The sequence below is a fragment of the Phoca vitulina genome, unplaced genomic scaffold (genome assembly GCF_004348235.1).
Source record: "Phoca vitulina isolate PV1807 unplaced genomic scaffold, GSC_HSeal_1.0 scaffold5, whole genome shotgun sequence".
Lineage (NCBI taxonomy): Eukaryota > Metazoa > Chordata > Mammalia > Carnivora > Phocidae > Phoca > Phoca vitulina.
The window spans coordinates 2,129,487-2,143,033 of NW_022589708.1; the positions used below are offsets into that span (position 1 = coordinate 2,129,487).

The 13,547-nt window shown below is 53.6% G+C and overlaps 1 protein-coding gene across 9 annotated transcripts in view; it reads right to left on the bottom strand.

Moving 5' to 3' along the window:
• Window positions 1-1,429: 1,429 nt before the first annotated feature.
• ARHGEF7 (Rho guanine nucleotide exchange factor 7) overlaps window positions 1,430-13,547 on the bottom strand; it is a 130,089-nt gene continuing 117,971 nt past the window's right edge. For 4 of the 9 annotated variants that reach the window (XM_032402602.1, XM_032402600.1, XM_032402607.1 and 1 more), the window contains exons 18-21: window positions 13,111-13,287; window positions 5,212-5,311; window positions 4,969-5,023; window positions 1,502-4,088 (exon numbers count right to left, since the gene is read on the bottom strand). In XM_032402602.1, the coding sequence (XP_032258493.1) occupies window positions 3,966-4,088; window positions 4,969-5,023; window positions 5,212-5,311; window positions 13,111-13,287 (455 nt within the window). In that variant the 3' untranslated portion in view covers window positions 1,502-3,965. Of the gene's footprint in view, window positions 4,089-4,968; window positions 5,024-5,211; window positions 5,312-12,255; window positions 13,288-13,547 lie in introns of those variants that run through there. The other 5 variants (XM_032402608.1, XM_032402604.1, XM_032402601.1 and 2 more) reach the window with 5 other exon arrangements.

Below are 13,547 nucleotides of genomic sequence, written 5' to 3' on the forward strand. Positions count from 1 at the left end.
TTTCCAGAACTTAATGCTATCACTGTAATACTCACCTGCTTGCACACAGGACATTCACCGCCCCTCCCCAATACCTAAGAGGTCACCGGAATGAACCGGCACATTCCATCAGCGGGGTATTCGTGCGGCTGCCAGACGAGGGGGCAGCCTACACGCCCCTGCCCGGGAACGTACTGAAGTACGGGAAGACTGTATTCTGACCCTTTCAAGTTCCGTTCTTCCTATCCAGGTCTTCGATCCACCGCGGACTTGTTATGATGTGGTACGGCGGCCCATTATTCCCACAGGGATTTAAGAGAAGGGCCAGTGACGGAAGAACACGGTCAATGTGCTCTTGTTTGTGGGGAATAAAATCACACAGACACGTGTTTGCATTTGCTTGCAAGAACTGAGGGGAACACGAGCCCCGTCACCCCGGTCGTTACTCTCGTGGAAGCAGGAGAGGGTACTGGGAGAGGGGGTGCGTGCTCCTCACCTGACCCCTGTGCATCTTCCCTACAAGCACGTATTACTGTGAAGACTAGCATGAAAAACACAAATGCCGAAACTGCCCCCATAAGTCAGACAATTGGAAGAGGCCCGACAGAGCGCCCATTCCATTCACAACGCAGATCAACACGAGGGACTTCCCGAAGGACTCCTTCCAGCCGCAAGTCACGGAAACCCTCCCAGCTCCGGTCATCAGCTGCACTGGGGTTCCTGGCGGCCAGGCGGCCGGCACGGCTGCGCGCAGAGCCGGGCCCAGGGGCACTCTGGGCAGCGGCTGTGTCACCCAGTCCTCGTGCCCCTTCCAGAGACAGCCTGCCACCCCGTGTCCAGGGCGCACGGCCGGGCTCCCGGGTGCGTGGCTGCGGGGGTGGCCTGCCCTCGAGGGTCGGGGACAGTACGGGGCCGTGGCCAATGTGAGCCGGGTACACTGGCACCGAGCAACACTGGTCTCTCCGTAGGATCCGTGGGCCATTGCTGGTCTCCCTAAAATCTCGGAGAAAGAGGACAAGAGAGCGGTTACCAAGTCACCCGATGAGGTTTTCTTAGACCCTCGTGTCTGCGAGGGGCACCGCTCGGCTCCTCAGCTGAAGGGCCGGAGCTCTGAGCAGGCCGGAGCACACGGGTTGCAGCCGCTCAGCGGGACGGGGCGGCCGCCGGGAGGGGGTGCCCGCAGCGAAGGGCACACGAGCACTGCCGTCACACCTGTCCTAGGAGGCCCCCAGAAACCCTGGAGGACGCTTCCCTCACTGCACCCGCGAGACGGGCTACCGAGCATCCTCCAGGATGGAAGTCCTTATTCTACAGCCGGCCGAGGGGCTGTGCCCACAGCCCGGCTACTCCTTCCCCCTCCTTCCCTAAAACCCTTTTTCTAATCCGACGTATCTTCAGCTATTCCCAAACCCTAGATTTTAAAGGCAAATGTGATTTTCCCAACATCAAACATCTACACCGGAACTTTTCAAGATTTAAGAAGAAAGCGTGGAGCTAACATGCACCAAACCCCAGCACGTCACAGAAGATACAGCAACGTCGTAACGTAAGGAAAGTCTGTTTAATGACAATGATGGGGCAGGCGCAGTCAAGGCCAGGACAGCCGGTGGCATTCACGTGACAGGCTCCACGGCTGTCAACAGGGATGCCGTGCGTGCGGCCTAGGGACCCAGCGCGGGGGCAGCGGGAAGGGACAGAAACCCCGAGGCGCCCCCGTCCCAGGGCCTGGCACGCATGCGACGCACACAGCGGGAGCCCCAAGGACAGTCTCCGCCACCAAATCTCAACATCGTGCAGAAACGCAAGTGCGTTATCTCCTCGCCCTCGGGGTAAACGGGGCCCCTTCCACCCACCGCCGCCAGCCCCCAGCCCCTGTGAAGTTCAGGGAAACGGAAGCGGTCCACAGGTTTGTAGACAGAACAGCTCTCAGACTCTGCGCCCTAAGCAGCTTAGTGAAACAGTGGATCTGCCAGGCGTCCCAACAGTCCCAACGGTGCCATCAGAGCGGGGACGGGGAGAAACGTGCGTTCCCACTCAATGCTGCAGTCAAGTTAAGGCAGGTTTAGGAGACCCGTCCTGGGAGGCAGCCGGCAACATCCCCCGTCAGAGAAAGGTGGAGAGATCGGGGTGAAGACCGTCCCTGAGTGCAAGACCACCAACTTCGGTACACTCCAAAGTGTTTTCTATGGCAAGGTCTTCTGCGTCACCAAAAAGCACTGTAAAGTAAGGCTTCCCCCAAAAAAGGCTCTTTTCTAGTCCTAGCACTAGTAAACAAAACGCGAAGTGCAGGAAGCTGGGAATTCTACCAGAAAGGCCGCACGAGGGCAGGCGGATGCGGAGCCGCACACACCTGCTGGGCACGCAGCCAGGAGGGCCCCGCTCCAGCACCCGCCCGCCAGCCGCAGACGGGGGGCCGAGTGCTCAGCCCGGCCTGGACAGGAACCACCGGCAAGCAGGCCAAGGAGTCCCAGAGCCGCCCCGTTCCAAGGCGTCAGAAGATCCCCATGCAGTTAAAGGGCTGCTTGACCCCACAGATCGCAAGGCCCAAGTCCCACCTGGTGCCACACGGCTGTTTCTGGGAAGTCCGTAGTGCTGCTGTTTGTTTTAAAGACAGAACACTCGTTCTAGGGACCAGATCCTCTCCACGGGAAGCCGACCTCTTCGGAAGAGAGCAGCTCCCGGGACGCGGTGTCCTGCCCACGAGGCGGAACGAGCTGGCTCCGTGGCTGAGGCTCCTGCCCGGGGGCTCTGAGGTTCCCACCTCCCCGGCCCAGAGAAGTCAGCGGGGCTGGGCTCGGGCTCAGGCAGGCTTCCTCCCTGTCCACACTGCTGTTCAGGTATGGGGGGAACGGACCGGCATTTAAACAGTACTTTAGGCAGGACGTCTATTGCTTTATTCTCACTGAAGGAGGGAAACCTTTCTTTTTCCCAGTGAGCACGGAAGGCTTGCTGCACGCTGCTGGTACAGAGATCGGAGTTCACAGAGGCCTGACAAGGACTCCCACCTGGCACTTGCCATGTCCGCTCACGGTATCCTTGGTGTGCCTTCCTCGGCCTCAGTAATACGGAATAAATAATGCAGTTTATTTACAGGTTCTGGTGGAGCTTTCTCGGGGAGGGGGAGGGAGACAAACGGTGCGTTTTGTCACGTTCTTAAACCAGCCTGTCTAGACAAGTCTGCTCTCCCCCGAGCACAGAAGGCATGCCGACAGCCGCCGTTCACACGCAGCAGGCAATCGCGGATGCCGGCAGCTGGACACGGTGGGCGCGGGGACCTCCCGGGGTTGGTGGCTGAAGCCCGAGCCTCCCTCACTGAGCCGGGACGCCGACTCAGGGCCACCGCACGCCGGTGACAGCGACGCTGCTTCAACAGAAGGCTTTCAAGGCTCCTGAGGTACCGCTGCAGGCACAAACAGGGCTACGCGGGCCCACCCAAGGGGGGGTCCTCCCGGGGCACGTGGGTTCCAGCGGAGAAGCAACCAGGCGTCTAGCACCGCGTCCAGGCCCCCTTGCGCCCCTGCTTCCCACGAGCACGTGAGCACAGCTTGCTGTTTGTGGGACCCGAAAGGTTAGTGAGAAGGAAATTCTAGCACGGGGGATCAGCCCAGGTACAACAATCACAGATATGCATTCAAAATGGAGTATTTACAAGAAACGGGTATATATAATTATTTATATAGATCAATAAAAGCCTGAAACACCAGGATTTGTAGTCACTGCACTTATTGCAAAATGAGGTAATTGAGATGTTAACAGAGTAAAATTAATGCAGTTCAGCCCCCAGGGTCTACACCTCATGTTTGGATTCTTCAGGAACAATGTGACCGTTTCTATTTGTGGGATAAACTCCGGCTTTTCCATGCCCAGAAAGCAAGATGACTTTTGTCCAGCCCTGCCCCGCGGCCCTGAAGGTCACCCTGGCTAGGGTCGTGGGGCTCCCGGCTTGGTCTCCCAGCTGGTCTCGGAGGAAGAAGCAACGACACTCCTCAGAGGTTGGTCTCGTCCCAGGCAGGGTCGTTCATGTTCTTGAGAACTTTCCTCACCAGCTTTTCCAGGTCTTTGCGGGCTCTCTGCTCCTCCTCCAGAGATTTCTTCATCTTTTTGTTATCCTGTAAACGAAGCAGACAACAGGAGGCTGAGTGTCTTGGGCACAGAAGAGGACTTGTTTCCCAGGAGTGATCCCGGGCTGGAATCCGCCATATTCACCCAGATGCTCCTACGAGCAGGACCAATCACAGATGGAAGAACAGCCCTATCGAGCGAGAGAATCTCCGCATAACTCACAAGAGGATGGATGAAAGTTACAAAAGGAACTGCGTGCATCTTTCCACATTTGCGAAGATCTTACAATCTTCTTATAGAAAAACGGTGGCAGCGGCTGAAAGGCTACACGAGCCTGCCTTCCCGCACTTCAACCCGATCACCCCCGAGGCGCGCAAAACTGTACCTACCACTGCTGGGGGTCCCTTCAAACTCGGAAAAGCAGCACGTGGAAGCTGCGAGGACGCAGCGAGGTCGGCCAACTGCGTGTCCAGGCCCAGATGGCGCCGCACCCCAACCCCCCGCCTCGCATACAGGGCTCACCACGCACTCCTCGGAGACACAAGCTGGTGTGCAACGTACTTTACCCAAAATACGCAAAATATACTCGGTCACTTAGCCCAGTTCACTTGACTTTATAAGAACAAGAACCGTGCATTCCACCAGCAAGTGGTGGAACATCCCAGTAGGATTTTTGGATGTTTTAAATGATGATTCCAACAGGACCTGAGATGCTTTATGATGCCCACAGTACAGGACGAAGTTTGAACAGGTCACTTTAAGAATTCATTTCCTGGTCTGTCCCATTCACGGGGGACCAAACTGGCCCTGGAGCACAGAGAAAGGCCGTCCCTCGGTGCTAGCGCGCGTAGGGACAGATGGCCTCGCTTTTCCCACGGTGCTTTCCTCTGACCCCATGACAAGATTAAAGAGCTGGCTAGGACTCACCTGTCTCAACTCCTGGACTTCATCCTTCAATGCATAGACCGTGTCCACAAGGCTCCTGGAACAGAAAACGGGACCAACACCTGAACCAGGATGGGAGTGAGCACGCCGCACGGAAGCGCTCCACCAGGAGGCACGACAATGCCCTGCCCGCCAACCATCCTGCTCCGCACGCGCTGCAGCAGCCCGGTTAAGGCTCGTGCCCACCCCCACCTCCCCGCCCTAAAATGCTGGGGGGTCGCTTACTTCTCCTCGATCACCGTCTGACCATTACTCTTGGTTTCTTCAACTATCATCTTCTCTTCCTCTGGAAGCAAAACTTGTGGAGCAGACTCTTTGCGTGAACCTATGATATTAAAACAACAGAAACACAAACAAACCCACAGGTGAATGCCGTGGTGGAAATGAAAACCTGACTCAATAACACAACTTAAACATTACTATTAAATCCCGGGGATCGTGTGTTATGAAACTCTCTAGATACAACACGGGAAGGGCAGCTTTTTACCAATTTTCTCCACTTCTGCCTAGCGAACTCAGTCCTTCTCATGCCTAAAGCATCTAGATGCAAGGAAGCACCAGCCTTTTGGTGATTTATTAAGCTTCGGTTCCTTCATGAATCGGGATCAAATCCTGAAATCTTCCACAGGTAGCAAGGTCCTGACCCCAGTGCCCTGGATGTTTTGGAATAAATACCAAAAAAATTGGGGGGAACATCTGAATCAAACGTTGAGACCAATCATTCCGGGCGTTTTAGAAAGATGGGCCAGACAGTGGCATGCACAGAGTGCTCATAAATGCAAACAGCTGACGAAATGCTTAACTCTAGGACAACAAGTAAAAATAAAGGTTGAGACACGTGGTTTAGAAAAACTGAGATTTATTACTTCTTTCGTAAAAACCTCATTTGACATTCCCTGGAACATATGCATTTTCCCAGCGGAAGGCGGTAAAGCGCTGACGATGCTGGAGGGAGGCGTGCACCGTTTCTCCGGGGCCCACACTGCAGCCTGCCTGGGCCCCGTCCCGAGGAACACGCGCCGTGGGATGGGTACTTTAGAAACCGGGAAACCCAAATATCTCACAGGTAAGAAAGGAGACTCCAATCTTTTTTAAGGACACAAAAAAGAAAATCTGAGGTAGTGCTTTCTTAAAGGTCATACGACACTACAACTTGTATTTTTGAAAAGTATCAGATGCGAATTTGAGGGAAGAATCTACCACAGAATGCAAACGCCTGCAAGTGGTATTTTGATAAACATTTCTCCATCAAACAAATACACTTGGTGTTTGACAGCTGCTAACGGATTACAGAGATGCTGGTACAACTCGCTGTCTCCTGGTTTACCTTTAGTCTGCCTTCCGCAAAGTCTGCCAAACTCTACGATGGCTGTGCCTCCTCGCGTCACGGGGACATTCAGCAGGACACCGATTTTCTTAAAGATAGGGTTTCAAGTATAGTTTCACCAGCACTTCAGTGTCAGCTTAATCCCCTCTGAACAGGACTAGCAACTACCATCAAAGCTTGACGGCCACAGGGCTCCACGCCACAGGGCAGAGGGCTGGAGTTTGCCGGCCACGTGGCCTTGGCCTCTCGACTCTCCCTGCTGCCACCTGGACAACTCCACAACCTGCTCCGTTCCTGTCGCACAGCCTGGGAAGGACGTCAGATCCAAGCGCACCGTGACACGTAACGGCAGGAACTGGACAAAGCTAGGATGCGGACCACCTCCTGCCGTGCCGTCCCAAGCACGAGAAGATTAAACTCCGGGCAAGCAAGTGCCGTTCTGTGTCCCGCAGCGCGCGCTTCGGCACGTACATACGTCTCCGGCCCAAGGAAGGAAGGGCCCGTCGGGGCATCAGTAACTTTAGTGCTCCGATCAGATGGGGCACTTAGGTTTCCGTCACAAGCCACAACAGCCGGTGTGTGGGTGCGCATCAGTGCACTGCCACTCTCCTGTCCGGCCCCGTCGCTGCCAGGGACTGGGACGTGTCACTCTGCTGTACCCCTCACTAAGGGGCAGACCCCCACCCCGTCACAGTCACCCATCCCCAAGGGGAATTACTCTTCAGACAGAGGGCAACATCCTTCGAGACACGGCTCCGGAGAGGGACATGTTTCTTAAGACATCACTATGCTGACAGTCGGCCCCCTGGAGTAGCGCCGACTCCAGGCACGTCATCTTCTAGATCCTTCGGGGGCTTCTGGGCCACAGCAGAAAATACTGCTTAGGAAGGAAATTGGTATATGGGACAAATAAGGGAAAGCTCAGCAGTACCAGCCGAGGTGAGAATTCTGAAGGCCGTGGAACATCCCGTGCTTCCAAGACACGCAACGTTACCTCCGTTTTCCTCAGGAGAGTTAGCTCATGTGCTGTTTTCCCCAGAAAAACAAAGGGATTCATAAAAATTCAAATGTGTATACCACATGTGTAGGAAAAAACGGTTTCAGTGAATTTTCGCCATGGAGAGAGGTCATGAGTCAACTTGGTTGGCTCCTAAGTGCCCCCGCCCCTGCCACCCGCTCTGTGTTACGGTCAGATGAGAACAGGTCCCAGCTGTGTGTCCATCACCCCCAGCTGGAACTACGATGTCTCATTAGCTCATCCACGTGAGGACACGACAGGATGAGAAGTTCACCGGGCAGCGCTGTGGGAAAACGGGCCTCCTCGCATCTCTCTCCGGCTATTTTCACACCTTGTAGCTTCCTGGGCTGCCCGCTGACATGGGGCACTCCCAGCTTCAAGCAGCAGGACAAACAAGGGACACCTGTGTCGTAAGGACAAGGGTCAGACGGCAGGCGCTGTCCCGTCCGCACGAGTAGGGAGGCCCAGGGCTCGTAAAGCAGAACGGAGCTAGCCAACTCCGCAGAGCTGCTCTGAGAATTTAAGAATCACATTTAATATCTTTTACCATGTAAAGTCACAAAAACGAAAGCCTTCAAACCCGTTACTGTTACGTAACGGAACATGAGGGGACTGAAAGCCCGTGAGAACTGGTACACAAGCAGCATACACACGATGGTTATTTTTGGAAATACACTGAAAGCATACCAGAATTTATTACACAAGCTTAAATTTGAGAATGTTATAGGCAGAATGTACGGACTTAACGGCTTGATTCCCGAAAGATGCTGGTGTGGAAAATGAAGATTTTTTACTAGCCTGCAGAGAAATCCATACGATGCTAGTAATGCACCTAGTTTCAGTAAAATAGGTTTCTACGAGGACAGAAAACTTGGTTTTTCAGAAAATTAAATAGAGGAATGTTCTCCAGCCAGGTTTATAAGTAAGTCTGTTCTTACAGAAATAGCCAAGTTTTACAAAGTAGATTTAACAAGTTATCTCAAAGATCACTTGGGTATTTTTAGAGGGATCACAGCATGTTTTCCCTGAGTTACTTAGTTTGGCAAAACAACAGAACCCGCCAAGAACGTTCTGTCACTTTATTTAAAATCCTCTAAGAGGGGCTGAGACACAGATGAATGGGTTCATGATGGTCCAGCACACTCAAGGTCTGTGTTTCCAGGAGGTAACGGGTACGAGCGCTGTCGGTAGTCCATCCTGCTGGCGTTCGTGCGGTGACCTCTCTGGGGGGCTACTGTTCCAGGCCCCCGGGAGGGAGTGTGCGCCCTGACCGGAAGCGCTCGTCTGGAATGTGCCTGAAGTCGTTCATGTAGCGAGCAGAGAGACGTCTCTCCCCTCCCACCCCATGCACACGGACGCTGGCCCCCCACAGCGGCCTCTGCTGCAGCCCTCTCGTCTACACCATCTGGGGACTCAGGTCTGCACTTCCTGGAGAGTAGCCGTGCAGCACCTGGATCATCGCCCACCCAACCCCCCCATCAGTAAGGGGGTCCCCCCCAGAATAACGCTCTGTGTAAACCGTATGGTGTCGCCTGCTTCCTTTTCCAGCCTCAAAGTGCCTTCTCGGTTTGGGGGTATGTTGCTGTCCCTCCACCTTCTAACACAGGGGTTCTGCACCACATCGCTCTGGAAAATGCCGACAGCTACGGCCACTTCTGGAAGGTCCACAGTGCACATGGGGCACGCTGACGGTTTTCACCAGGTGTGTAGTAGAAATACCCACTTACTTTAATTCAGCATTTCCTCAAGTCACCTGAGTGCCGCGCTGACTTTCAGCAACATCCCACAGTTGTGTGTGTCACGGTTTAAAAGGGGTGTTGGACTAGCCTAGAACCCTGTCTGCATCTAGAAGGACATGCACACAAGTGCTGGCTGGATTTGCTGTTCAGTACGGGGGTGACTACAGTGGAACTGTCATCGACACTTAGCACCCATCCAGCACTTCTCCAACTGGAGGACTCCGGAGAACGTGTCCGCAGAATCTGGCTGTGGAGGCCACGGATGGACACGCTGTGGTAACTGCACGCTGCCACACAGCGGCAGGCAGGAAGGCGAGCCTGGGCCCTCAGAGGTGTGATCTACCAGCTGGGGACACGTGGATCCCGGCCCCTACAACACCTGCAGCCCTCAGAGCACCGTGGGTCTTTGCAGAACACACATCTAGCGAGGGCCGGCACCGCAGAGGCCTTGCCTGAGCAGCACAGAGCAGGGGACTCAAAGCCCGGACGCCTCTCCGTGGTTGGACTGCCACCTGACCGGACACGCCGACAGAACACACGGCTCAGTCAACTCCGGGCACACAAGGGCTAGCGCGTGGGTGCGTGTGTGCGTGTGTATGCGTGACAGGGTCAGCCCGCATCAGAAGCCTAAACGTGGTGTTTGTCAGAAAAGATCATCTGCTCATCTGGCCAGCAGTCGAGTACATTTGTGGCAGAACTCCATAAATTCTAATTCATCATCTTTCTAAAATCTGCACCTAATTATGCTCAAGCGAAACTGAACTTTCAGAACGAAGGAAAATATTACAACTTTTAAAAGAAATCTATTTAATAAAATCTCTCCCAAAGGTCATTTGTTATTTGTGGCTATCATAGGATTCTAATTTTTTTCTTAGGAAAATGTGAGGAATCTCCTTAGGGAACCATCTGCATCTGTTTACCATCTGCACCCTTCCCTAGCCCCACGCGGACACTCCTTTTCACTTCTTAGCCAGCTGGGCATGCACTTTATAAAACAAAGATTAAAACTGACCTTAGTCTTAAAAAAATAAAAAATCTATTAAAGTTAGGCTTTTTTTTTTTTTTTTTCCATTTATGCACAACAAAACCAAGAGTGCTTCTTTCTGAAGACAAGCCTTTCAGTGACCGAAAACTTCTTTAAAAAAAGAGGGAGAAAGGAAATAAAAGCGTGTCAGGAGTGACCCTGTGTTGTCTAGAATGTATTTATTCTAAGGAAGTGCATGTCTCTCTACCAGAGCAGACAGAAGGTGTCCCATCGCCTGGCCTTCCTCTGGAAGACAACATACAGGAGAAGAGCCAAATCATACTCAGTTGCAAAAGCTATGCTACTCCCCCGCCCCCCAGGTAACAAATATTAAAAGCCACAGGCTAGCAAATGCAAAATTTATTTCAACTGTACATAACAGAGGTCTTTTTATAAAACAAACACGTCATGGCCGTATGCACCCACAGACAATATGCGTACAGTACAATGCAACCTTCAGGTGTACATCCAACGGAGTCTTCACATGGCCGTCACCCGCTAAAAATGGCTTTCCCATTCACAGAGAAAAAACACAATATAGAGATTTTTTTTTCAAGGTCTTATACCACTATATACACATTACTGTGTTTTGGCAATTTTACGCAAAACACACACTTAATATAGCTTATATACCGTGGCAAGGGTAAACTCAAGGTCCACACCACGTAGGCCCCCACGGAAGGCCCTGGACGGCTTCTACCCACCTGCGGGTGCAGGGTCCGCGCCCGCACACTACGCACTAACTGCGCACGCGGCCAGGACGGAGCTGCCCCAAGCACACTCCATTTCACCGTGACTGCAGCCCCACGGACGGAGTGTCCCCGCCCTCCGGTGCCACGTCGCCACGGCCCCCCGGGACCACTTCCAGGCCTGTGGCACTAACACTTCCGACCAGGTCACAAGAGCAAATGGTGCAGACATTCGAAACAAGCCCAAACGACCAGAAGCCAGGGCGGTGTGATGCAGGGATCCCAGCATCAGCAAAACCACCGCGCACGGGGCTTTAACTGGTACCAGAGGACTGAGGGGACAGCGTCAGACCTCGGAGGACGGGACGTGAGAGGTCTCCGGAGGATGACCCACACGACACGTGGTGGTAAGGAAGTATCGCAGCGCCCCGCGCTTGCTGAGGCTTCTTGGCTGGGGCGGCTACGCCAACTCACCGACGGCAGCCTCAAAGCAGACAGACAGACATCCTACCATCAGCGTCAGAAGAGTGGCCACTGTACGTACAAAACACAACAACTGCTGCTAAGTTCACTGCATGAACTTCGTAGTCCTACTTCTCCCAAACTTCCACTGACTATTCGGCTGAATACATATAAACCCCATCTCTACCGTGGGTTAATACTGGGCTCTGACTAATTTTAAGATTGCTCCTCAACTTTCTTATTTATACTAAATGATATAAAAGTATGAAATCTCCAGATGGCGTGAGCAGCTCGACAGCTGTGTGGCAACAGAGACCTATCTGGAATTCCTGGCTTTCCTCAGGACCTCACCGCGGGCAGTACTGAAGGCATGTGACCCGCTAAGCAACACGCTGCCGCCAGGGTCCACCGGCGCCCGGCCGACTAGGGCGCTGCAGCCCGGCTGTCCCTGCGCAAACAAGATCACACACTGGCTACGGGGCTTTGCTGGGGGTCGGGGGAGGACAGAGATCACAGCCACCCTGAGGAGAGGAAAACAGGTTATTCCCAACGTATTATGGCATCTTGTTTTCTGAAGCTGGTTTCAATGAATACTTAAAACACAACCCTGAGGTTCCATTTTAACACCAAGTACAGCATGCATGGGAGAGAACAATGACCAGATGTGGATCTGGATGCCACGACTGAATGTAACAGGTCACATTCAGTTCTTTCTGAAGCAGAAATTCGTCTGAGAGAGACCCGTGAAATCTCCTTACAACAAATCCCAGGCAAGTGAGGGAGTTCCCTCCAAATCTGAGATGTTCTTGTAAGTGAGTGACATGGCAACCGAGGTCTTCAATGGACTCAGATGTCCCCGTGACAATCAGGAATGGGGGTCACAGAGGACGGGCTGCTGTAAATGGAGTTTCACGGCAGCTAGCTGCTGAAAACAAAGCCCGTGTCCGTCGCAGGCAGCGTGACAGGGATGTGGGGGGACAGCCAGGCCGGGACTGAAGCCACGCACTCACCTGGCTCTGAACGGAGTCGCATGTACACCTTCAGAGGCCGAGGGCTTCCGAGTTTGGCCTGAATCTTCAGTGGAGTGGCACGGGTGTGCTAAGCGCCAGTTAAGAGCGATTGCTCCAAGTAAGGAGAGTCGGGTGTGAGTTGTGGGGGAGGGTCTGAGCTCTGACAGTAACCCGGCCCTCGGAGACCCCCCGCCCCCCCGCCCCCACCCCGGGCAAACGGGGACGTGGGACGGCCGTCTGAGGCACCCTGATGAGCCACACCCACACACAGCCCTGCCTGGCGGCCAAGCGCCCTGGGGGCTCCTCAGGACACGGCTGTCGGAACTGACCCCACGCTCCCAGCGCGCTCTCCTTGGCCTCTCTCCACAGCTCGTTCACCAGTGGGGCCGCTGCACACAGAACACTGAGACCCCGTGTAAGGCCAGAGTCGCCCTGTGGTGCTGGCACTTAGATCACAAACCTGTACGGTCTCGTATAAAACAGGAAAGTGCTCACACAGCTGTATCCACAAAGAGGTGAGACAGGTGCTACACTGAGAACAGGAGCCCAGACCATTCAGAGCTGGAGAGCCACCACCACCCACGGAGGAGAGGACCCTCGGGCGCGGCCCCGTGAGCGCACCGTCTCCTTCCACCGCGGCAGCTCGAACGGACGGTCGAACTGGCAAGTGGGCCTCCACACAGTACAATGGGAAATATCAGCAATGCTCTCAAAAGTTGTTAAAATATCACATAAAAGACAAGGAACAGCAAGAAAACATCTAAGAAAAGCAGGCTGCGATACAACAAGCATTTGTTAAGAAAAGCTCAGAAGTGCATTAGTTCTGGTGAGAGATATATGAGCAACAGCTCTTACGAGATGTAGAACCCATTCTGTAACTATGGGCTGTCCATATACTGTCATAGTCAGAGTCTTCCGAGAGGTCTGAAGGCTCCAGACGGGAAAGGCTACTGCGACGACCCAAGGAGTCTAGACTTGATTGGTCGTCGTCAGCCAAGACGTGATTATGCATCAGGTCAGTGCCTTGCCATGCTACGACGGGGAGGGATGGAGTGACAGGCAGAGGGGGGAGGGGACAGACAGGAAGAGCCACAACCAAAAACATGAAAACAAAAGCAAAAGGTGATGGGAAGAGAAGGAAGAGAGAAAATATTGTTAAAAACTGGCAACAATGTTCATTTCTCCTTATTTACGGTGGGTTTTAATAGCACAACCCTCAGAGTAAAACTGGATTATTTAAATAAACCTAAGTCACAATATTGTTCCCAAACGGTCCCTCACATAAGCCCATG